We start from the raw sequence: 26,383 nt of genomic DNA on the forward strand, positions 1-26,383 counted from the left end.
ATGTATGACTTGATTTGCTCTAATGAAGGGCTAGCTCTCCAAACGTCACTTTCTGAATCTCCTTCACGGTGAAAAATTTCCTTCATCGATTGAACGAATTATATATATATATATATAGGTTTTTACATGTATAAATGGCCTTTTGAACCTACGTCTTGAAACTTTGAACCACTTGGCCAGAAAAGGGGCAAAACTCTAGCTATTTTCAGTCGAGAGACCCTACCAAATACCCTAAAACTAACTTTGTAGCCGATCAAGAAAGGGATTGAGAAAGCGTAGGAGGAGGGTCAGTTGCAGAGATTAAAACAGAGGGTACACTCTTAGTTTTGATGAGTGCTTCTTTGGAGACCAAACATGGATAATCCAGATTGTTTTCACAAAAGTTTCGAGACAAACAAACTGTTTCGCTCACTTACGTGACGCCACACACAAGCACTAGACCTTATACCAGCGAGTTGTATTGTGGGGACATTATTCATCTTGGGCCTCCGTTTTGTCTGGTGTTCCCCAAAGAACTGTGTTGGGACTCGTTTTATTCCTCATTTATATTAACAATATGTCAAGGAATATTACTTCTTGCACTAAAGTCTTTGCTGCACGCATAACCTCTAAAATGTAAAGCTTTGAACTTAGAATGGGTTCCCTGTTCAGGAACAATTCGTTCCTTCAGTGTTAAGGAACACTTCCAAACGACATTTTGGACAAAAACGTTTATGTTGCTTATCCGGTTACTTGATTCTACCGATCAATTTTCTCAATGCAGGCAACACCCATTTCTACAGATTCACCTCACTATTCACGCTTCTCATTCTTCATAAAAGGGATCAGGACCTCAGATAATAGCCTGACAAAACAGCCGACATTTGGCGACGCTTCTACCAGTGGTGGCGTCGCGGTATGTCGGTTGTTTTCTCAGGTTACTCAGGTAAGCATCCCAGATTTTCTAAAGCTTGGTCTTCCTTCTCTTCCGGATAACGCGCGAAGGACGTTTGGGAATCTCATGCTGATTACAAAGCTGATGGCTATCTAGCTTGTTCACACACCATCTACTTTCTCTCTAGAGATGGTTGAGTGCATGTAAGAAAATAGAAACCGCGAGGAATTTATTCACTGAATATCAGGCGTTTCTGGGGAGGGGGGGGGGGGGGGGGAAGGGGAAGAGAGAATCGAAAAGGGGAGACAGCAAAGAAAGAGGAACTCTCTCTTAACTAGCCTGTTCCAGGCTCCGAGATAGGCGAGTCCGCGGGGACTGAGAAATCGCGTGCCTTCTTTACCACCATCAGGCTAAAGGGAGCTAAAGACACAGCTAAAGACGATCTGGAAAGGAAGGAAGGAAAAACGCGGTAATTGGTCAGCGGCAAACATTTCGTTTCCAGTCTCCCCCATCGTCTTCTTTACAATAAAAACATGCCTTATCGTCCGTGTTGCAGTTAGGTTTGCTCATGATTATAGCTTTAATTCTCGCATTTCTGATCGGAGTCTTTTCTGTTTTGCTCTTGGAAGCCTTTCTTCTCTACAAATGGTGGACATCGCGAGAAGCAGATGCACGAAATGTCTATCCTCATCGCACAAAAGTCTCAAACCCAGAGGTGAGAGCGCCGACTGGTAACATTGGGCTGCCAGCTGTTCTTAATTTCATTTTTTTGATCTTGAGCGTAATCCCTTGTTCTTAGCTCGGTCTTAACATTCGTTGTGATTTAGGATGATGCCATGTTTCTTCTTGCCCATAATGAAAAGTCACGAAAAGCTGTAAAACTCGAAACTGAAATATGGAACTTCATCGATTCTTGCATGCTTTTTGAAATAATATAAAATTGTTTTAAGCTTTTTGCAAGTGGAGGCACAGTTGTAACTGAGACGGCAGAGCGCATTTGTATAACAAATGTGACAGGGCTATTACTTGCGAGTTGACAATACTGCGTTCTGGTCTTTTACTAAAAGATCTGTCTTTAAAAAGGAAGGTGAAGGTGGCAGATATTTTTCTTGAGGCATAAATATTGTGATGTTTGTCACACAAGGTTTGCCGTCTTCTTTCTTCTGCCATAGCTCACTAGTGTGTTACTGAACAGGTGGGGCACTAGGCATATACATTCTGTTTCAGTGCTTTTAGATTTAAATTTTCTAGCCTTTTCTAGCAAGCTCACAAAATACTCGTTGATTCTTGAATTTCTTGGAAATTAGAATAAGAATTTTGGAGTCTCAGGCTTGATAAAATGTGGGGTAGGACTTCCGTATAACCCCATACATTCATTATGCATGCAGCAATTTCATACTTTCTCTCACAAATACACTCTCAGTAGTTTAATGTGATTAGAATGCAAATAAAAGCCTCAGTCTTGGATTCACCAATCTGTATATCTGTATCCCTCCAATAGGAGTAAATGTGATACTAATATAGACATTATTACTTGTAAATGTAGTGCATTGCAGATTACTTCAAGAGAGAGGGTGCCACTAAGGAAGAAAAATGTATGAGTTTGAATCTATTTCTATCCTTTCTGTGGAGAGAATGGCGAGATTCTCCTCAGATGAAATCATTTTTTCTGACAAAGATGAATGCAGAATTCTCAAACCTAATGCGAGGGAAAGCTGCAAGCAAGCTGATCGAACAAATAACCATTGAAGAACTCTCACTGGGTACATCTCTTCCTGTTATTAAAGGTGAATTATTTACCTTAGTTATTTAAGACTGTTAGAGGTATTACAATAATTTATTACACTGTACTAATAAACAATAAGTTACAACTGTGGCAATGGTAGTTGGTATTAAAAGAGATAGGAAAAAAGTAAAAGAAAACAAATTACAAATAAAACTTAGACTATTACTTTGGTAGCTGGGGCTTTAGGATAAGCACTAAAGTAGTTGAAGGATAACTTGTACATGTAGTAAGTTTGAATGTGTCCGGGAGTCCCCACCGCAGGTAATTAATAGAATAAGAACAATGCACATACAGGGGCACCCAACAAGAATATAATAATTAAACATAGCATTGTTAAACATATTTTAGTATTTAAATGGTAGATATAGGCATACTTTTATCCCCCCAAAATTTTTCATCTGTTGGGATTCCCTAGCTGAAAGTCTTGTGATCTGAAAATTATAGCGAACAAAACTTTCATGTACCTTTTCAAAAATTTCAGCCAGAAAAAAGGCTCCCTAAAATTCTAGGTGACCTTTTTAGGGTAAAAATCCGTTAAAAATGGGCAATTATACCATTTTTTTCAGATGTGCGAAAATCCTAGGAGAGGCAGGCAAGCAAGAAATTTTACAACAAGTGTTCCGAAAATTCTAGATCTCAAGTCGTCTTCTGAACAGATATTTTCCGAAAATTGACATTGGGTACCCCTGAATGCAATTAAGTCTTAAAACTCTCCTTGTATGAACTCCTGTATTTAGTGTTTTGAGAAAACAGTGTCTACTGTAGCATCCTTTAAATTTGTAAACAAGTTAGTGCCTTGCAATGTAGAGTTTGGTGCCTGAGACTTCAAGAACTTCCATTTTTGGTAGCAAGCTGTTAGATAAAGAAAGATGGCTCCCATTGCTGGCAAATCCTCCAGCAAGCAGCCTTAAGCTACCATGTGGAAAGAAAAGGGAAGGTTTTGTCACACTGAGAAGACTGTGTATTGTTCTTCATTGTTACAAAATTTATGTATACTAACTCCAAGCATGAAATTCAGTAAACAGGATTCCAAGCAGGTTGTGATTTTGCTTTTAACAAAAGTAATTTAAAAGGCACTTTCACTTCATAGACTGTGTTAGCTGGCAACTGTCAGTGGTTGCTTGTTTACAAAGCAACTTTTTTTGTAGGTGCTACAGTGATGAAAATAGGAACAAAAGATCCTAACGAGGTCCCTAAAGAGTTGGACATTGCTTTGGACCTTGAATACTCCGGAGGGTGTCATATGGCGATACAAGTTGATCTTGTATTCAACAAGTCTGTGTACTTGGCAGTGAAGCTGGCTTCTCTCCGTGGACGTGCAAGGCTGGAACTAAGTAGACACCCACTCACACACTGGTCCTTGGCTTTCTATGAGGTACAAACCTAATTCTCTGCAGAGTCCTCTTTTTGTCATAGGGAGGCTGGGGAAAGGGAAGAAAAAGAAAGCACGTGGGAGATGATGGGAAGTGGAAAGGGAGGAAGAGAGACTCCTCCCATTGTCCTCTGCACACTGACTATTTCTCATTTATTGCTTAGTTTATTGGAAAACCCAGCAGGAGTGTCTGTAGAGGAAAGAGAACCTAATTCATTGTACATGAAAGGAAGAGTAATTAAATAAATGTGATGTAGAGCCGACTGTGCTTCACCAACACTTCCTCAGCACCACACATAACCCTTGTGAGCTACAATAATTTAGTGAATCCACTTGAGAGTCATAAGTAAGTTACCAGTCTCAACTTGTTTCTCATGAGACAAGCTTCTCATCTTGAGAGGTGAGTATTTTGTCTCAAGAGGAGCATCTTGTCTCTAGGGATGAGTGTCATCTCCGAAGAATCTAATCAAAGTTGTCCTCCCAGAGAGGTTTATTTGAGTGTGCTTCTTTTCTTAAGGAACCAGAAGTTGAGTTTGAAGCAGAATCCCAGTTTGAGGGCAAGAACCTGCCTCAGCTTACCTCTCTCATTTTAAATCATCTTCGAAAATCAATACAAAAGAAGCACACATTGCCCGCCTACAAAATCAGGTACAGCCCATTGTTCCCAGAGCTTGTACCTCAAGATGAGGCCCAGGAGGTCTACGTTCATGACAGTCTGGTTACTGTTGGTGATCTTGAGGTCACTGTTGTGGGGTGTAGCCGTCTACCTGAGTTAGAGAATGGGGCGTGGCAGTATTGTACCCTTTCTGTGGACATGTTGCCGTGGAGTCAACTTGCAGAGAACAGGAGAGCAATGTGGCCAACATTTGAGGTAGTCGAGGCAGTTAACATATGTTGTAGTAAGCAGACAATGAAGAAAGAGCTGAGAAACTCTACACAAAATCCTTTTTTCAGTATGCATTGTACATGCCCTATTCAGGGTGCTCATTAGGCATCAGAGATCGGAGAATTCTCCATTTACTATTTGCACTATTCGTAGAGCCTCTTTCAGAATATTCTCCTGTAACGTCACACCTTTTCCTGCTACTAGAATTCTTAATGAAAACCCTGCATCTTAGTGAACTCATTTTTTTTTTATTTTTTTTTTATTTTTTTTATTTTTTGCCTTACAGACATATATTAAATGTTTACAGTACTAAACACTACTGAAAACTAAATACTACTAGCAATATTCACTATACTTGCACTATTTACAATATTGGCTATACTGACAATACCATCCATACGATGCTCGTACTACTAATAATTACAATGGTTACACTACTTACAATTCTAGTACATCACACGCACACACACACCCACATAAACGCACACAAAAAAAAAAAAAAAAAAAAAAAAAAAAAAAAATAGTTAGTAGGTCAGAGGAGTTATTTTTCATGTCTATTTTATAGCTTTTCAATTCTGTATTTAATTATCATTTTACCAACGAAGTCTTGGAGGAGAATTGGTTTGTTGTGTAGTTTGTTGGCGTAGATGTAGTATCTCATAAACAACATGGTATAATTGAATTTCCTTACTAGTACCTTTTCATGTAAGTCCGAGAGGATGCCGAACAGTCTTTCTTCGCTAGATGGGTTGAAATTGATCTTGTTTTCTATATTGAACCAGTTGATAACCCGTTGAATGAAAATCTTGACGAAATGACAATCTCTAAAAGTATGATTAATAGAGTCTTTTTCACCACAATATATACATTCATCATCTTCCTTGATTCCATAGCGGTAAAGTTCCTTTTTGATGACTACAATTCGGTGGATTAATTTATATTGAAATTCCTTTAATTTGGTCTCTCTACAGACGGTTTTTAGGGAGGTGAATATTTTTTCCCATTTATCTTCATCCAAGGAAAGATCTTTGCTCCATCTCTGTGGCCCAGAATGACCTGTTGTGTGGATTTTTGTGCATAATAACGTATAGAAGTCGCTAGTCTTGATTTTGTTCAGATATAGAGTTATCGATTCATTTAATTGTAGACTAAGATTATTATCAGAATATAACTCTTTATTAATTGGCTTCGTTGATTTTGCTTTGGCTAATAGGTGCTTTGGGATAGCGCTAATAACTTGATAGTATTGAAGGAAGTTAGTTTTACAGGAATACTTATTCGTAAATTCCTGGTAGGTCATTGGTTGACCGGTATTGTGTAAGAGATCTTGTATTGACAGGATACCTTTTTTAAACCATTCCCTGATAAAAAAGGTTTTACTGTCAACAAGTATTTCTTTGTTGTTGAATAGAATTATATTTTGTGCTTGATCAAAGCTGTACAGAGTTTTTAATTCACTGAAGTATACTAGAATATTTCGGTAAAACAATGGGATAGATTTTATGTATTTCGCATCGTAGTTACATCTCAGTAAAAAGTTCAAACCTCCAAATTTTCTTAGGTAATAATCAGGAACTGTTTTCCAATTCTGGTTCCCTGGAGTCAGTAATCTTGGAATCCAGGCTAGTTTTAGAGCTTTAATCATTATGTCGATGTCTACCATACGTATTCCGCCTCTTCCCAGATCCTGATAGAGCCCAGTTCGTTTGATTTTATCCCTTTTGTTTTTCCATAAGAAACTAAAAAGCTTTGTTTTCACTGTGCTTGCGATATCTTCAGGAACATTAAGAATTGAAGCTGAATAAATTAATTGTGACAATCCTAGGGACTTAATTATCAGTACCTTCCCAAATAGTGTGAGGTCTCTAGATCTCCACATATCCAGCTTTGTTTGAAGTTTTCGTATTTTCAGATTAAAGTTCAATTCATTGTTACCCTTCTCATCATAAGAGACATAAATTCCTAAGAGGCGAACCGGACTATGTAACCATTTTAGTTGTAAAGGATAACTTTTGTTTTTTTCCCATTTTCCCAACCAAATTGCTTTCGATTTCTTTATGTTTAACTTGAGACCCGCTAGCCTCCCAAAATCCCCCACCGTTTTCAAAGCATTTCCAACGGAGATCAAATCTGCACAGAAAAGGTTTGTGTCGTCTGCGAATTGGCTCAATTTGATTTCGTGCCCGAATATTTTGATTCCTGTTATACTTGGTTCTTGTCTGATTTTGCTGGATAATATCTCCGTGGAAAGCACAAATAAGTACGGAGAAAGGGGACACCCCTGTCGCACTCCTCTTGACGGTCTAAACCAGTTGGTCATGAAACCATTGTTTATCGCCGCGCTCTCAATTTTTGTATAGAATGTACGCTCTGGTTTCCATTTTTAACATTTCCCAAAGAAGGCGTGCGTCTGCCAAATTGGAGTAAAAAGCGCGTGTGCGGGAGTACGTTTCACGGATTTTGGACACATAATGTTCATCTTTCAGTAACGTGTTGTTGAATTTCCAAAGTCCGGGTCCTCTAGACTTTTCAGTTGTCCAAGACAAAGAAATGTAAATTGCTCGGTGATCCGGTGCTATAGAAGGATAAATTTCGCTTTTCTTCACATGTTGTGTCAGATTTTTGGCAACTAGGAAAAAGTCTATTCTGGATTTCAGTTTTAACACTTTTGACTCATAAGAGTATTTACGTAGCCTCGGGTGACGTAATCTTTGAATATCTACGAGATCGAAAGCGTCCATAGTTGTCAAAATCAGGTTTCGATAATTTGTTGGTTTCCAAATTGTGCCACCAATTTTATCTATCTTTGATAGTGTGCAATTCCAGTCGCCCCCTACAATAAGCGTGGAAATTTCTGACTTGTCGATAAGGCAATTGTTTAAGTTTTGTAAGAAATCTAATTGTTCACTTTGGCTATTCGGGGCATAAATATTCACCAGTGATAATTTTAGAGAATTCAGAACACAAGTAATTAGCACGATTCTTCCAGCCTTGTCACTGAATGAGTAATCGATCTTATTTTGTACCGTAGGGTGTAAAAGAATGCAAACACCTTTACTATGCCTGGATCCGTGAGAGAAAAATATTTCACCTCCCCATTCGTTTTTCCAAATAATTTCATCTTCTGGTTGAGAGTAAGTTTCTTGCAAGAAATAAATTTTTGAGTTATGATCTTTGAGATATAGAAAAATGCTCCTCCGTTTGGCTTGATCTCTTATTCCCCTTACGTTTAGAGAAAGTATATCGTATTTTGCTTTCTCTTGCATTACAATAAAAAACAAAAAAAAAACAAGAAGAATATATATGCAAATTTAAAAAAAAAAAAATACAGAAGCAAACAAAAACTAAAATTATACAAAACGTAAATTAAAGTAGTTTTTGAGCGTTTCCCTTCTTCTTCTCCGAACTTTGCGTTTTTTGTTCCTGTCCCAAATGTAAGTTACAGTTTTTGTCTTCCTTGGCCAGACGATTGGACATTTAAAGATAATCTAAGTCTTCCAGCTCGTTAATTCTGACCGGCTTACCCTGCGGAGAGGTCTTGACATATATTGATCCATCCATTGACCAGACACTCAACAATTCATCATTTCTCCGCATCTCGTTTGCCCGATTCATTATTTTTTTCCTGTACGAGGTAAGATTCTCGTTTAAAAAAATTCTGTCGGCTTGCACTAGAGTTGACGACGAGCACTGCGGGAAGATGTTAGAAACTCTGACATTTTTTAGCTTAGCCCTAGCCCTGTATAGATTTGTTTTGACCTTGTGGCTTATAAATTTTACAATAATTGGTTTGTTACCCTTCCTGTTCAGCTTGTGACATATTTCGATATCCTTTGGTTCCACCGATGCATCTAGGGCCTCCGCTAATTTTAACACCACGTCTTCCGTCTCGGTGTAGGCGCTTTCTGGTACACCATGTATTTCTATTGAGTTTTTCCTCGTGTATTGTTCTAGTTTGTCTTGAAGATCGTACAATTCACCAATTTCTTCTTCCTGCTCTTGAATTTTCTTTCTTGCTGCCACCAGCCCGCGTTCTACCTCGTTGTACTGCTTCGTTATATGTTCTAGAGATGATTTCAACGCAGTTATATCGTCTGTTTGATGTTGAATTGTGCGCTTGAGATCGGTCATTTCGCTTCTGATTGTTTTGTTTTCGCGTAGGATAGTTGCAGTATTTATTTGAATGTCTACCAACATCTCCCTTAGTTCTGCATTACTGGGCTCACCTTCGGCGTTTATTGCTTCATTTGTCGCTTCCACTAACTCCGCGGCCTCTTCCTCTTGACATTCCGCCATGTTGGCTCTTTTAAGTGTCGATGGTTCTTCTTCTTCCACTGATCCTCGAGCTCCTCGTTTGTGTTTTCCTCCTAATTTCTGCATTTAATACTTCAGCAAGTGATTAAACGTTGAATTAATTATGTCCAGGCGGTATAAAGTTCTCTAAAATTGGCGTAAAGGGACAGAAACTACGCTCCTCACAAAACGTGCCACCGCACACCGACCCCACGCATGCTCTCGTGAAAACCCTGCATCTTAGTGAACTCATGCAATCTGGACAGGAGAGAAAAGAAGATGGCAAACCTTGAGTAACAAGCGTGACAATAATTTTGTTTGAAAAACCTTTTCACCAAATTCGCCTACCTTCAAACAGATCTTTTTTAAAGAGACCAGAAGACATGCAGTTATGTTAATTGAAGATCACGACAAAACACGCAATTGTCACGTTTATCACTCATAAGCGTTTTGCCATCTTCTTCTTGCTGCCGTGCTGTTGCGTAAACTCACTGAGAGTGGACGTAGATATAACTTGCACTCTTCTTAAGTAGTGGTCACCAGAGACTCTCACTGACACCTTTAACTTTGTCAGTTATTAATTTGCCAAAAAGAATATAGAGCATATAAAATTGATTGTCTGTAACGAAGGGGTAAAACTTCCAGGTTAAGAAGAAATAGTCTAGTCTACTTTAGAATATATATTAAAAAAATAGTAAATAAAAATAAAACTTTAAACGGAAATAAGTAGGAAAGATACGATGCACAATAAAAACATACAGTTTTATAATAACTCTGGATTGAATAAATTCATGGGGATCATAGGACAAAGAAAGTGCTCTATGCTGAAAAGAAACACAAGTTTGAGACAAAGCCTTTTATGTTGAAAAGGCCAAGGGCATAACAGTATTATTATTTTTATTGTAAATACGTCAATCAGATGTTGATAGGTACAGAATAAACCTTAAGGAATGACTGTAGGATTAATAATACACTTGTACTGTGCAGCTGTATGTTTGCAGGTGCGACCATATTTTGTTGTCCAGCAAGGAAACTGATACATAGTTGGATGTTTTGTCATTTTATAATGAAAAGCTAAACAGGATTGAAAAAAAAAAACGGATGTGAAATCAATATCACAAATCACTTGCACAGAGGTTAAATTTTGTACTTGACAGCAAAAATGGTGGAAACCCAAGTTTATACAGTTTATTAGTTTTATTAAAGTTATTATTTATTCCATAGAACAATTTTGAAACATTTTTATACTTGACCTTCTTCAATAAATCTCAAATAGCATTATATTTTCTGAACGTGCCATTTCAATCGCATTTAGTAAGTCTATTGGTATATTACTTTATTCATGCTCACTGTATGTTTTATGTTTTCTTTGCAGATTGAGATAAGTCGAGAAAGTAATGAAATCTCATTTGGTCTGACACTGAGTAAAGAGATCAGTGAGGATGAGCTTGGTAAAGCCATTATCATAAACACTATAGTTGTTGGCTCTCCTGCATATTCTGCTGGAGTCATTGCAAAAGATATTCTTATAGCTATCGATGGACACAAGATAGAATCTCTCAAGCAAGCTGCAAAAATGATTAAGAACAAAAGCAGGTAAATTATGGCGTTTTGTGTACCTTCCAGCAGCTGTTCTTCTCCCAATAATTCCCTGTTTTCATCGCCAAGCCTTGGTCACAAGGCACCCCACTTCATTTAATAGTAGTCCTGGGGTTTACTTTGCGCATTTGTGGCTGGTGGTAACCCTGTGCAATGGTTGTGTACTTTCCAACATCTGTTCTCCTCCCAGTAATTCCCCGGTTACATCTATTCCGAGCCTCGGACACGAGGCACTGAATGTCATCTTGTAGTAGTTCTGTACTTTGCGCATTTATGGGTAGTGTTCCAGTGCAATGATTCTATTCTACAGCGTAGATCACGCTCTGCTGAATTTTTTGTTACCGTCTTCTACATTATACAACGTACTGAATGTGACGTGTGTTTTGGTTGATCATTACGTGTTAGATCTATTAGAATACATACACGGTTGGCGTCATAGTTTGTTTTGTGCAACGCAGCATACAGGTTTGAAATTGTCTGTCAGATTGTTCAGTTAAGAGATAGGAAAATGAAAAATAACCTTGGCAATACGAAGTTTTAGTTACTAGCAAATTCCTGAATTCGATAACAAAAAATCATCGAACGGTCGCGGGCTGTGGGGCTAGGGTAGTCATAGTTACAAGTTGTGTTGGTGGTGGTGGTGGTGGTGGTGGTGGTGGTGGTTACGTTTTCTTTTCTTGGTTGGTATCAAAATTAAGCCCTGATGTGTTCAATAGCTGTATGAAGTTGAATCTCTCAACAACGGTCGCCTTGGGGAGAGGAGAAACTGGCCGCTACAGAGAGGTTTAAAGGAACAGTAGATCCCGTTTCTGCGCATGTACTAAACTTTGAGTTTCTGACAGGATGTCACGAATTCAAAAAATTGCGAGGAGAGTAAGAGAGCCTTGAAAAATCCGTTTGCATCGCCCTTGGTCGATAAGTCTTCTTGCTGCGAGCCAAATTTTAAATTAGACGAAAGACTTCTTCGAAAGTCTAAAATATAGAGAATGTAAACAACAAATCTCCGTCGGCAGTACGGTCCGGAAGGAAGTCTTGTCACGTCAATATGACAGTTAAACTAGAGTCCATGTATGGATCATTTGTTTGCAGGGACAAAAAAAGTGGCCGTTGTAGAGAGGTTGCCGTTAGCGGAGGTTCCACTGTAATTATCCTGCTTTGTATTCAACTAGGTTCACGGCCACAGTACAAAGGCCACCTACTAGAATAACCGAAAAGGGGAGCCAGGAAAACTCCTCGGAAAACGAACAAAACAGCAAGACAGTTGTGAACTTTAAGAATGTATCACTGAACAACGACAGTGAATCAGAGGACGAATTCGTCAATATAGTTGTGCCATTGTTCGAACATGGAGACAGTGAGATTAAGGAAGTGCTTTCAAGAAGTACAGAGGTGAGGCAGAGAGCGGAGAAGAAGCTGAAAGCCAAGCAAGGTCTGTTCTGGACTATTAATTTTATTACTTGTCCAAGTTTTCTGTTTCTAATTTAACTCTATGCACTTGTTGGTCGGCAGTTCTAAGCCATGCTGCGGTAATTACAGTATATTGGAATTTAGAACCCAGGTCAAACGGTTTCGAAATTGTTCCTATTCCTCTTCACACCTGGTCTTTCTGTCGTTACGTAGCGCTCCTCTCCACAGAAAGGCAGAGAGAGCGACCGGTTGCAGTGTTGCGTGACGACACAAAGAACAGCTGCGTACAGTACTAGCCTACATTGATTTAGCATACAGTTATTTCGAGAAAGGTTGTCGGAAAAAATGTACACGCGACAATCCCGAAAGGTAATATGGGATGTGATAATACACTTTTCAAAATGTGACGAATGGGTAACCTGTGATTGTGCTACTGCTACAAAGTCACTTTTTTTGCTCATCCAAACTCTTGTCAGCAGGAAGAAAGGCCTCCTCTGGGACTTCAACCACAGAGCATAGTTCTCAAGTCAAGCCTGGAGTTGAACCGCAAGTTAGCAGGTTAAGAACGTCTATTTGAAATGCATTTGATACTCAAAAAGGGCTACATACACCTCAACATGCATGCAAACTTCATTATGGAAGTCCTCAATTAGGGAGCTTAAAGGTGAAGTTACAAGGGACGATTTTAGCGCAACACAGCGTTACAACATTGTTGTTACATTGTTTCGAATGGCTGCAATATTGTCCCAACATTTCAACCATGTGTTACGGTTAAAATCGTCGTTGCGAATCGTCCCGTGTAACATCACCCTTAAGCAACGACGACAACGACAAATTGGTTTTAGGGTAAAAACTCATCTGCAGTAGAGAGGCGGGTTGCGGAGATCTGCCCTGCAACTAACGCTATAAAGAATAGATACTTTTGAATGCAAATATACTGACTCTGCTTGTCGACCAAGTTTTTGCATTCCAGCAAATTTAGTTAACATAACGCGCTTGTGTTCCCATATCTACAGAGATCAAAAATTACCCAGAGTACAAACGAAGGAAATCAAGCAAGAATCACCGGCATCGGAGACGAAAAACTCGGATCAAAATAATCCCGCCACAGTAGAGGGCAACAACCAAGACGCGACAGCGTCATCGCTAACGGCTTTGGATGGACTTGACTACACAAGATCAAAGCTGGTTTCGTCAAGCACGGTATATGAAGTAGTTCTTCAGTGTAACGTTATGGGAACTAAAGACGTTCAACAGTATCTCTCTAGTTTTCTTAGGCCTTCGAGCAAAGTGTGTGAGAGAAGCAAATCATTATTGTTATTTTTTTATTTCCTTTACACTTATGCCCTCGTTACTCGTGGCTAGTGCATTTTACTTAAGTACCCAGATTTCTTGCAGGGGCTCAGTCATGGGGCTCAGATTTTCAGCAACCGCGCCATTTACTTTCCTTTTCATAGAGTTGACTGAAATACAGCCGGTATACGTACACGATCTAAAAACAGAGAAACCAATCGAGGACTTGGGCGGGCAATATTGGCGAAAGTTAAAACGGGTTGCATTCGGTTAACGTTGAAAATCGTCGAACGGACAGTTTTTTATGTGTAAAGTACTTTGCCTTGTCCTTTTTTTATGCTAGAGTATACGTTTCTGGGAAACTTCCCATCTACCCCTCCCCCAAGCCAACATTTTGCCCTAAGAGGGGAACTAAGTGTTAATGTTGGCTTAGGGGAGGGGTAGGTGGGTAGTCTCCCAGAAACGTGTAATGATCCAAGTAATTTTATCAGTAAAAGGGCTCTCGCTTTGCTTTTATTTTGTTGTGAGTGTTTGTTTGTTTGTTTGTTTGTTTGTTTGTTTTAAGAAAAACAAAAAAAAAATACGATACAATACGATAAAATACCGAAACATGTAAGTTCAACTAAAATACCATTACTTAGCAGGTTACTTACTTGCTGTCATGTTATGTTCCATTAACAACTCATTCCTTGGTTTTTAGGATCCTGTCTGGGATGAGACGTTCAAGTTTCAAGTCCTAAAGAAAGATCAGTACCTTAACGTGTGCGTGTGGAGTAAATCACAGGAGAAAAATGAAAAAGACACTGTGCTGGGTTATGTAAGATGTGTTCTCTCACCCTACCATGAACTATTGTTTACTGCCAAAGAATATAAGACCATGTGAAGTCAACTATACTTCCTCAATTAACCCAGGTCCATATTTAAAATGTCGACCATGAAAGTGACAGTGATCTGCGCCTTTCGTGTTCCCCATAACGTATTTTTCCCCACAAAATTTTTGCGCACGTTTTGTCTTCAGTTTCTCAAGGGACGATTATTAGTCCCAAGAGAAATATAAAAACAGTATTTACTTCAAATTTTGTGGGGAAAACAAATAACCTTATTGAGAAAGTGAAAGTCGCATATTGACGTTTTGATGACCCGTGCGGCAGTCATCAGGGTAAATTTGATTGGTCAACGAGCTGGTTAATTACACTGCTCAGACTACTTTTTCACATGATTCCTGGGTTCAGGCCGGATACAGTGTTGCTCTTTGCTCTTTGTGGTGGGTAAATTTCTTCGATTCTAACTCCTGCATCGACGAGCAAAAATTCGGTAACTCTCGTCGCGAACTCGTTAGCTTGATTCTCAGTCGACCCAGGTGGTTTGAGCCGCCTGAGAAAGAGGCTTGGGACTGACTCGGAATTGTTATCTTCTTTTTACCTGCTTGTGACAACTGTGGACGTGCGTGAGCTGAACAGGGTTAAATATTTTTTTCCAGGTTACTGTTCCATTGATGGATATTGCTCTTCGCTGCTTATCTTTTAACTCCAAGAGGCATGAGGAGTGTTTTGTGCTGGTTTCTCCACATTCTGACAGAATCATCTCAAAGTAATAACCCTTAACACATTTTCTTATCTTTTAGTTGTTCGTTAAGTTTTCTTTTTGAAACGTCAAACTGCCGTGACATAATGCTGGAACTCTTAAAAGAAACAAAACGACGAACAGAACCAGCAGTGTTGCACCAACGTCTGCCCAAAAGAAGTCTTCTTTACAATTCAACTTGCCAATAACAAAAAACAACAACCAATATCGAGAACCCGCCCGTTAACTCAGTTGGATAAGCGCCGGTCTGTCGAGTGAGGGGCTGCTGCCTCAAACCCGGACTGGACACTCGGGTCTTTCAATAACTGAGGAGAAAGTGCTGCCTTTGTAGTGACATCTGCAAACGGTTAGACTTTCTCGTCTTCTGGGATAAGGACGATAAACTGTACGCCCGTCTCACAACCCTTGCTCATTTAATGTATTCTGTGGGGCGTTAAACGAACCGATTCACTGTACTTATAGAGAAGTCCCCGCTGTAGTGGTATATTTTAAATTCACACTCAGGTATAAGACATTTACATAGAGGATATTACACGGTGGCGCGAAGATATGAATTTTATTTTCGAGTGGCAAAACAATATTTTACGAACGAGCGCAGCGAGTGAGTAAAATATTGTTTTTGCCACGAGAAAATAAAATTCATATCTTCAAGCCGCCGTGTAATGTTCTTTTTATTATATAGACATGCTGATGACGGCGTTTTTGATGATTTTCCGAAGATTTCCGAACACCTTCCGAAGATTTCCGAAGATTTTCCAAAATTGTTCGAAGGCCAGACGAACGTTCCCGAACATTTTCCGAGAATTTCCGAAAATTTCCGAAGATTTCCGAAGATTTTCGAAGACTTTCGAGGAAGACCCGAAGATGTTTCGATGATGCACCAACGAATTCAAGTACAATTTAAGAGACAAACTTGATATCAATGAAATCATCGATAAACTCACGTGTGAGATTATGGAAAATAAACCACTCGGGTCCCGGATGTAGTTTTTATGAATTTTACGAGTGGTATATTTTCCAGTAAAACACTCGTGTCTATATAATAAAATTTACAATTTATTTACCGTATTGCATGTTATTCCTTTTTAGCCAGCCATACCTACGCAGCCTTCCTGGTCTGAAGAAAAACCTTTGCTGTGGAGATATGACGTTGATTTTTCTTCATACTCCATCTCTCCAGGACTGTGACGAGACAGTTCTGGATAAACTTGACTCGCTTAATGATTCGGAACCCAAGGTAAGGAGGTTTCGAGCAAAACCATGTTGTAGGCTATCATCATGTGTGGATTATCCACTTGACGAGCCTTTTTGATGAGCGCAAGATCATTTCTCACCCTTTTGTGTTTTTAGCAACAACTACAGTGACGGGTACGAAAACGTCACTTAAAAAGTGAATTCGCGCTGCCTCAGACTTTATCGCGCTAATTTTTGGAGTTGAATTTTAAAGGACTGCATCAAAGTTCTGGAAAAGAAAATTGTTGCCTTGTATTCCCATCCTCGACAAAACGTAAAATAAGGAAGTTCCACGTTGTAGTCGTGCAACCACGGCTAAGAAAAATGTACAAAAAAAGCGTGATGAACGTGCAAAGTTGTTTTTTTGGGGGGAATCCAAGCGTATTGCTTTTATGCCGTTCTCGTTGACGTCGCCGTCGTCGTTGCTTAAGCTCCCTATTGACGGTACCCAACTCTTGTGGCCCTGAACAGGAATTCGAGGTTGACATCCGGTTTGGCCTGAGAAAACAGCCGAAATTTCGCGACGCCACACTGGTTTACTCGCGAAATGACGTCTGAGAAACGAGCGCAGATATTCCATACTGATGACGCGTAACTACCTAGATCTGGATAGTGTCCCGTCATCAGTATGGAATTTCTGCCTTAGTTTCTCAGACGTCATTTCGAGGTGAAATTAGTGGTGACGTCGCGAAATGTCAGCTGTTTTCTCAGGCTACGTCAGGTTTCAATTTATATTCGACACGAATTCAAGTTTGACTTTGTGCTGGAGTAAAAATTTGAGCTCAGTTGAAGTTCGAAATGTTCTGCCCTTGTGCTTCTGTTGCGGTTCTTTGTTATAAGTTTTTTCTGTGGTTGCTTAATCAAATTTTAGGAGACACAATAACATTGGCTTGTTTTAACACGAGTATAGAAGAGATGTGTACTTCAATTATATCTTTCCCGACGTAATGAGTATACCAACTCCCCTTGGTCAAATTTCAAAATATACACTTTTTGTTGAGAACAAAATTCCTGGTTTGCAACCACGTAACATAGCAGCCTTGTTAGTTTGCAAAACATAACATTTTTTATTCGCACAAGTTACACGTAAAAAGATTTCAGTTCCCAGAGAAGGGAAACAACTTTGTTGTCGTCAGCCATTGCGGCCGCCATGCTGCAGCTGCAAACCCTGTCTCGTTCCCAGTCGTCTCTCAGTCTCCTATTAATATTAGTGAACTTACACAACAGGACGGGAGAGGAAAGAAGACAGAAAACCTCGTTTGACAAGCGTGACAATAATTTTGTTTGAAATAAATTTTCGCCAAACTTCACTTTACTTCAGACAGATCTTTTTGTGAAAGACCAGAAAACATTAGTGTTCAGTGAAGATCACGACAAAACACGTAAGTAATAGCCCTTTCACGTCTGTCTCGCACAAGCGTTTTGCTGTCCTCTTCCCACTGCCGACCTGTTGCGTAAACTCACTATTAGAGGGAGAATCGTGATTAAGGAGAGCGCAAGGGGCGATGGGAAGGAGGAAAGAGAAGAGACTAGTTTTCCTCCTTCCAATCACTCTCGCTCTTTCTTCCGTCACGCTTCTCGCGTTTTCTCCTCGTGCAATTCAAATAGAGACACCTGGGAACTAGTCAGCTGCAAAGCGGCAATATGTTGAAGTGTCGATTTTTGCAGAAAGTGATACTTACTCCTGCATTATTTCTATTCTAGGATAAAAGCCAAGAGAAAGACACACTTGAAAGGTACACAGGGAGTGAGTGATTTATCCTTGTTTAAACGGTCGGTTTTGATGCCATAGAAACCACCCCATTAGGGGCCAAATTATACATATTTTTGCAAATGTCATGCAATTGTGGTCGCAGATTAGATTTATCTATCACCAATGGGTGAGCATCGCGAACTCTGAAAGTCGTATCTCAAATTTAACTGGTCTATTATTGCAAAATGTGTGACGTTATTGAAATAATAGTCAAAAATTAAGAAAAGAAGCCCTGTGCATTTCGTACGGAAAAAAAAATTGTCATCTAGTTACTCGCTCGCTTGTCATTGTTTTATTTTTTTTCTTTAGACCAGATTAGTTTCTCATGGCTTTTCACTAATTTATCATGATTGTTATTTTTGTTATTTGCAGTCTAGAGCCTCCCAAACACCAGTTTAATTTTACCCAGTTCTATTTTCCCACAAGATGTAGCTACTGCAACAAAAAGGTTTGTGCCTTGAAGTTTTTTATGACATTTTCAATCATTTCTGGCTAACTGGTTAACTGACTGACTGAAGAACGGACGAACGAATGAATGAGTTACTGACAGACTGCCTGACTGCCTGACAAATGGACCGAACTGACTGTCTGAATGCCTGGCAGACGGATCGTACTGATTTACTGACTACCTGAGAAATGGACCAACTGATTGTCTGACTGACTGGCTTACTGTCTTACTAACTGAATGACTTACTAACTTTAAGGTAAGTTTAAGGTCTTACGGTTCTACAGAATCTCTGAAAAACTGACTGTCTCTCCGACTGACTGGCTAATTGAAAGGCAAACTGACTGGCTGACTGATAAATTGTTAGATTTACCGGGTGACACAAGGCTTGAATGACTGATCGGTGATATTTTACTGACTGACTGACAAAAACAGTGGATTTGTGGGAGAGGTGCACAGTCTGGCTGGTTAAATGACTGGCTGACCCACTGATTTTCGATATGCATGTCAAATTGATCAGGCTGAAGTTAACTTTCTGACTGGTCTTTGAAGGAACTGATCACTAGCCAGTGGAGCAGGGAGGTGAATGTATACAGACGAAGAGACTGGTGGGTAATTGGATTATCCTATGGAAACCATTATGTGTTTTGAGGTCAAGGCTCTAAGCTCTGCTTTGTTTTTGTCAACTAGGTTTGGACCAAAGTTGCGTTTCAGTGTAGGACGTGTGCCATGATTTGCCACAAGAAATGTTTGCAGAATTGTATGAAATATACTTACTGTATGAGGTAATTAGAACTATACTTGGGTATTTATTGGGCTGCCTGTGGCAAAGCCCAATTAGGTCCTGAGTAGCGTGTATGTCGAAAAAAGACAAAATTGCGGGCGCATAGCCAAGAGGGAGTTGCTTGTCCCGTCCCTCCTGCAATAGGACGATTACTTGACTTTTGGGGAAAGGAGAATAGTCATTTCAGGTAAATACAAAAAGGCTTGAAGCTATTGAAACTATTCAATAGGCCTCTGTATCGCGCAGCTGGCAGGCCTGTGTACCCCTATTATGGGGTTCTTGTTCAAGTCAGTCATGCCAAATATTCCAATCGTGAACCTCTGGATGTTGTAAGCCTTGTGGCAGTGGTGGCTTGAAATTACCGTTTGGGGGTAAATTGTCGGCCAAAAGGGATCTCTGTAGAAAGTAAACGACCAGAACTATTTGTAAATTTTCAAAAGACGAAGCATACGTTACCTTTTGCTCACCTTTTGAATGGAGGACTATTTACGTGTTCAGATGTTTTTCCTCTGTGATGGAAGTCAGTGGAAGCTGGCCAAAATCAAACTAAGACAATTTAACCGCGCGGTTAAAGCGTTGGACTTGTAACCAAGTCTCGCCCTGACCGCTAGCTGGATTTGCTCTCGGTAGTGCCGAGGTCAAATCCTCGGCCATGCTTGTAAATAACTGACTGGGTCGCTTCCTACCATGGCCAGTTGGGATTCTTAGCAATTTTCTGTTCCGTTTGAATTATGTTTCACTATCCCTTGAAAGACCCATAAATGGAGAGGATCATAGGTATTTATAGTTATAGTATTTATATTTATGATAGCCTGTATTCCAAACAACATAAATCGCCTTTCTTTTCGACTGCTTCGTTGCCAGTGTGCTTGTCCTGACGGTGTAGGGGTTGTCACACCCGACAAGTTACCAGGAGGACGTGGTTTCAAATCCTACTTAAGGCGACATTTTCTTTCATGTTCCCAATGCTGTATTCGGTATTTATAATAAACATCGTATTCATTTGCCTCTAACAGTTCCAGAAAATCAACATCTGGTTGGTTTTCAAAGAAAACATCTCACCCAGAAAACGCCGGCAAGCAAAGGAAAGAAGAAGACACTACCGAAGGCGACGAGACCGTCTCAGAAGCGGGTTCCAGTGAATCACAACGAGACCAGCTCGATGGCAAACGAGAAAAGACTTCAGACGAAGACGAGATGAAACAGACGGGTAAAGAAGAAACAGAGATGGACACAAACGGAAAGGTAAGGATCTGGTTGTTTACGGGCAAATCTGGTTGGAAAGTACAGTCGAATTCCGCTTTACAGACACCCGTGTAATAAGGACGCCTCATTATTACGGACAGTTTTCTTTGCCCCTTGGGAACTCTCTTACATTTTCTCTAAATTCAACCCTCTTTTAGTTTATACGGACACACATAAATTGCCTTTAATGCGGACAACAGACACTTTTTTCTGGCCCTACCAACAAATCCTCCTAGAAAGTCAACCTCGCTAATGGGGACACTTTACTGTCAACTGTGTGCTGTAACTAAGGGTTACAGGAAGCGTTCAGTTGAAACCATATTGATGTTCTTAGTACAGTATACCGGATGGGATGATTTGTAAACGGCAATTTCAGACTATTTTGGCATTAAACGAGTTATCCTTGAATGTTTTCCGCGGAATGACGGCTTTGAGAAGGTTAGAGATGTTTAATGTGACGACGCCAATGTCCTCTTTAATTTCTTTAGTATTTTCTTCTAATAAAAGGTATTTTTGACTTTAATAACATGACCCTCTCAATACGGACACCCCGTTAATACTGACACTTTCTATGTACCCGTCAGTGTCTGAGTATTAACGGGGTTTGACTGTAAGCGTAGCATGACTTCTTAGGTCTTTCCAGCGGAAAATTTCCGGGAGCATTAACCGAACATTTGAAAAGGTAGTCCTGTTTTTTAGGACGTAATGTTCTAAACTGAAATTCGTGTAGCCTGCGTAGCTGGCGGTATTGTGTAGTAGTCGAGTGAGATTTGGCGGCGGAGCCGTTGTAATATAGTCGAGTGAGATTTGACGGCGGAGCCGTCACGACCGGCGAAGCCGCGAGAAATACCGCCTTGTCCCTACTCCCTTTTTTTGGACCACGGCTCCGCCGCCAAAACTTTAATCTCACACCCACACAATATCGCCAGCTACGCAGGCTAAAATTCGTGTTGCATTTCCTCGGAGCCATACTTGATACCATACCAGTTTCAGGCCTTCGCGGCCTATAATAATGACGATTGAATTTATAAATTATTTTGACATATAATTATTTTCTCTCTCTTCTATATACGTGTTTGTATTCATTTTGTTAGAAACTTCTGATGGACTATTATTATAATCGTGCTAATTTGGTGTGAGTGAGATGTAAGTTGAATTGAAATTGAATTGAATTGGTCTCATTTTATTTATAGTAAAACTTGAATTTTTTTTCCAGTCTGAAGCAAGTGACGAGGAGACAACCATAACAAATGACCAACTGCTACAAAAGAAAGACAAACCTGTGGAACCCAGTGACATGGTTAGAGCCTCAGAGAGAGTGAGGGAGGTTAGTCACAAATGTTTACTTGCCCAAAGTAAAGGATTGTAGCTGGGTAAAGGCGTTCTTTGTGTCAAAATAATGTTAAGTTTTCGTTTTAGGCTGGCCGTGAACTGTTTTCTAATCTTCCGTTGGAGACTCGCAAGAATAAGCTGGAAGATATGGTGAGTGGATGATTTTTTCGGACGAAGCCTTACTATTCTCTACAATAGCGGCAACCTCGTCCACAGGAATTTCCCTTAAAAAATGGGTGGAACCCACCCATTTTTTAAGGGAAAAGCCCTGAGGACGAGGTTGTCCCAGGGGTCATTTTCATTTTCTTCAGTATATTTATTTTCAAACTATATTCTCCGTATCTCCTTCAAGCTCTGACGCGAGAAGTTACTTTCAAATCGAAACTCCTAATAGTGTCGATTTCTTACTAGACACATTCGATTATAAAAAAAAAGTTGTACTATGTCTTAGGATTTTTTTTCTCTTAGATGAAGAGACTTCAAGTAGAAATTGACGAAGAGAACGAAACGCGCACAGAGTTGTACGAAAGAAGAAGCCAAGCAAAGGAGGCGAGAAAAAAGGCCGTTATCGAATCCTCACTGGTGGGTTGTTTTGAGATAGACACTAAGGAACGATGGTGTTCTAGACAACTTTATTGTACTTGTAGCTTACTCCATCATCAGGGGCGGATCCAGGATTTTTTTTAGGAGGGGGTGCACTCTTCTCTTGCTCTACTTCAACACCAATAAACCACATAGTTTGGCAGAATACCAGTTGTATTAGAAAACCGCAGGTCATCCCAGGGGGGGGTGCGCACCCCCTGCACCCTCCCCCTAGATCCGCCCCTGATCATGGAAGTATGAAGTCACTCCGCTTTTAGTACTTTTTTCCTCGACCCCTCCCTTCTGGGTTGGATCACCACCTGTCCACCACAGTTCACTTCTTTACTGTGTTCCCAGTAATGTTCAAAGACCTTCATCAATTCAGCCTCCTTTGATGGACGCTTAAGAAAGACGGTGAAAAAAAAGCACTGGATTTGAGTGTAAATGTATTTAGCACGAAAGTACTAATTGCGGACACTATTTTTACGTCTCCTACTGGAGACAGGACCGCCATTTTACGTGGTCATCCAAGCCACGCGAAGGTCTAGTCATTTGCAGGGCAAAGGGAGTACCTTCATTTCTCAGTTATTTTAAGACCCTGAGTATTGGTTCGACCCGGGGAATCGAACCCGCGACTTCCCGCTCTGCAGTCAAGCGCTATACACTCTCTTTTTTATATACAAGTGTTGTTTTTTCGAGCCAGGCCGAATATTCTTATTTTTCTGCAGATTTTAGCCTGAAAATATTTTTGTGTTATTCTTGAGTTATAATTGAAAAAGAAATAATTTATCATATTCTTTTTGCGGTCTGTCTTTGTTGTTGTTGTTGTTTTTGTTGTTGTTTTTTGCTCTATACCATAGGTACGTATTTCATATACCGTTCTGTCATTAGCACTTAACCTTGTCTATAACCAGTGCAGGTTTCTTCGTTTCTTTGGGTAGTTTTGCCTTGGGAGGAAGCAATAATTTGATACGGTTAAGTTAAAAACATATTTTGTAGATTTTCATTACTCAAAATAATCACCCTTTTCGAAATCTCAGCCTCGGTTTTATTCTTAAAATATTCTTTAAATTTTGCAAATTTCATCCTCAATATTCTTATAAAATATATTCTTATAGGAAAAAAAAGAGTGTACCGACTGCGTTAATCCTGCCGTGCCTGTCCTTGAACACTATCCTCCTAGATGGATTGGGAATCGTTAGCTATTGTTATTTAAGTGTGGGACGAAGTTTGAAACCAAACATGTTTCAGCCTCAGACTCTCTGAGAACTAGATTTATCTTCTGGAAATAAATTCTCTCTCGTGGAGGGTTGGTGGAGATAGGGCTGTTAATAGAAGCCTTACACTTTATTTACAATCTGTTTGGCTAGGCTAAATCAGAGGAGAGAAGTCAATCGCTGGCGATGCTTATGCTACAGTTCTGTGCTGGTTATCAAAGCTGTGTCGAAGCAGAAGAGCAGGACATGTATCAGCTATGACCTTCGAAAGCGGCTATATAGAAAGAGATTGCGACCTTTTCTCTCGATAGAGAAGAGATCGTATATCCGTTTTATCTGATGAAAAAGAGATTTTATCCTCTTTCACCTGATGGACAAGAGGTTGTAGCCTTTCCGCTAGACGAAGATGAGATTAGATTTTTGTGTTTTCGCTAGATGAAGAAGAGTCGGGAACCTTTTCACAGTCACACGCTGAGGAAGAGATTGAAGTCGTTTCACCCGTCTTATCATCCGATGATCTTCTTAGCTTCAGCTGTGATCCTTGAATCGTGTTTTACATTGGCTAGCGCTGTTAAAGTTAACCCTTTACACCCTAAGATCAAAATTTGAATTCTCATTTGTTGCCCCCATTCATTTTCTACAGAAGTTGATAAAATGTCAAGCAAATTCATCATGTGTGAGTCCGTAATTCTCATTATCACTCCGTTTCACAAAGCATTGATATTACAAGGGGGAATTTGACGCTGATCACTCTTAGGGCTTAAAGGGTTAATTTGCAGTGAAAACACCACCAGCTCCGTTCAGTTCTGGCTGTTCTCCTGAGAGAGATGTTCTGACCCGTTAATGGGAAAAATGAAAATACAGGCAAGCAAGTAAAATGGACAAGGATCAGACAAGCGGTGTTGCTCAACTTAAGGTTTTCATTTTCAGTGAATTATTTAATTAACAACAAATTTAGTTTTAGTATTTTACAACATACAATGACGCTTTTTAGCGTAAATTTCATGCGGTTGGCTGTGGAATGATGACAGAAACTGCAAGTCACATCCGTAGAGCGTCGTGTTCTAAGCAGTGACCTGTAATCACACAAAAGAAAAAGAGAAGAACCTGATCAGGGTCTGTGGAGATGCATATTTGATCGCTGAGGTTGTCTTCCTCGGGTTTCCCGTAACCTGCGTACTGGGCGCCGGTTTATTTTAGGGAGCAAGGGAGAACTTTTTGAGGTCGCTCGCGCGCGAGGGGAGAAAAGCAGAGGTGGAAAATCGCGTGTTCCCCTCGAACGCTCTATAAAAAATTAACCGGAACCTGCCACGCAAGCAAGTTTCCCGATGATCTGCCTAGCGATGAAGGAGCTGATAATAAGTGATGCCGTCCGTATTAGTGACTTCGCGCTTTGGGCAAAAATCTGAAGAGATATCGAACTCTCGGGAAGAGCAAACAAAAATTTGTTTTTTTGTTTTTGTTTTTGTTTGTTTGTTTACAGCAAGGGAATGGTCGACTTAGAATCATCGTCTTTTTTTAATTTCTTTTATTACTTTCATTACGTGTTTATTTCAGTTGCTGCGAAAGACCAGGGCAGCATATACATGCATTTCTCGAAAAATAATGTATAGTGTAATGCAAATAACCCACCCATTCACAGCAAATTTATTGAAACCTGAGTCTGTATCGTTTTATCCTCGTTACAAGGGAGACTTCAAATTATGGATATATTTTGACAAACTGATATATTGTCTAGTTACATTATGTTGATTACTTTTAATATATTGCACCAGTTGCAATCATTAGCGATATATTTGAGGTTTTTTTCAGATATTAAATATCAAGTTTTAAAATCATGGAGACATTGTACAAGTTGTTATTTTGTATAGGTATATTACCTTCACTTGATTACTTTAGAGATACATTTGAGGTTGATTTTTTTTATGTATTTATTTATTTTTTTTTTTGAGTTATCTCCCATTCGTTTTACTAATGTGTAGAGAGGAGAGGGTAAAATTATCTCGGTTGTCACACTGTATCATCATGAAGCGTAATAAGGCGCATAACCGCAATGTAATCTTTTTCCTTATCGCAAAGATGAGCCGTAGAATGAGGAAATTCAAATGAAATATAAAAAGTTTAAAAATTAGCGGCAGAAAGTAGGGAGCTTAAGCAACGACAATGGCGACGGCAACGAGAAGGGCTAAAGAGCAATAGGTTTAGACAAGATCTCTTGGTTTAGATTAGCAAATTAACAACAACTTTGCACGTGCATCACGCGTTTTTTGTACATTTCTTTGCCATCACTATCACTACAACGTAAAAGTGCCAAATTTCACTTTTTGTGGGGAACGAAAACACAAGACAACGACTTTCTTTTTCTTTCCTGAACTTCGATACAGTCTTTTAGAATTCATCTCCCGGAAAATTTGCCAAAATTTGATGAATTGAAGGAGATGGAGTAAGCGCGATAAAGTTTGAAGCAGCGCCCTTTTTAAGTGACGTTTCCGTGGCCGTCGCTGTTGCTTACGATCGCTACCGTTTCATTGTTTTTCTTCAAACTACTTTGTCTTTCTTCCGCCCGTTTAGACGTTCCCTCTCCCCCGCTATTAAACTGCCTCTAGGTGTCCGAGGATGAAAAACTCCTAACTGGTTGGAGGCAAATGTGTTATAGTTATACGGTGTGCAATATGCACTTTACAAGTAAACTCGGGAC

The 26,383-nt window shown here is 39.8% G+C and overlaps 2 protein-coding genes across 2 annotated transcripts; one reads left to right on the forward strand and one right to left on the reverse strand.

Moving 5' to 3' along the window:
* Positions 1–1,414: 1,414 nt before the first annotated feature.
* LOC140948194 (PDZ domain-containing protein 8-like) lies at positions 1,415–25,576 on the forward strand. Its single transcript, XM_073397416.1, has 19 exons — positions 1,415–1,589; positions 2,421–2,661; positions 3,809–4,035; positions 4,550–4,903; positions 10,587–10,807; positions 11,980–12,239; positions 12,697–12,763; positions 13,234–13,420; positions 14,211–14,327; positions 14,991–15,100; positions 16,184–16,331; positions 18,032–18,063; positions 18,453–18,528; positions 19,216–19,310; positions 20,326–20,554; positions 21,771–21,881; positions 21,974–22,036; positions 22,355–22,468; positions 23,839–25,576. Exons 1-19 carry the CDS (start codon positions 1,443–1,445, stop codon positions 23,944–23,946), a joined length of 2,907 nt encoding a protein of 968 aa, XP_073253517.1. The 5' UTR covers positions 1,415–1,442; the 3' UTR covers positions 23,947–25,576.
* LOC140948230 (uncharacterized) lies at positions 7,769–9,322 on the reverse strand. The gene has a single exon (XM_073397453.1). The coding sequence runs from the start codon at positions 9,296–9,298 to the stop codon at positions 8,396–8,398; it is 903 nt and encodes a 300-aa protein (XP_073253554.1). The 5' UTR covers positions 9,299–9,322; the 3' UTR covers positions 7,769–8,395.
* Positions 25,577–26,383: the final 807 nt, after the last annotated feature.

Source organism: Porites lutea, chromosome 9 (assembly GCF_958299795.1).
Source record: "Porites lutea chromosome 9, jaPorLute2.1, whole genome shotgun sequence".
Taxonomy (NCBI): Eukaryota; Metazoa; Cnidaria; class Anthozoa; order Scleractinia; family Poritidae; genus Porites; species Porites lutea.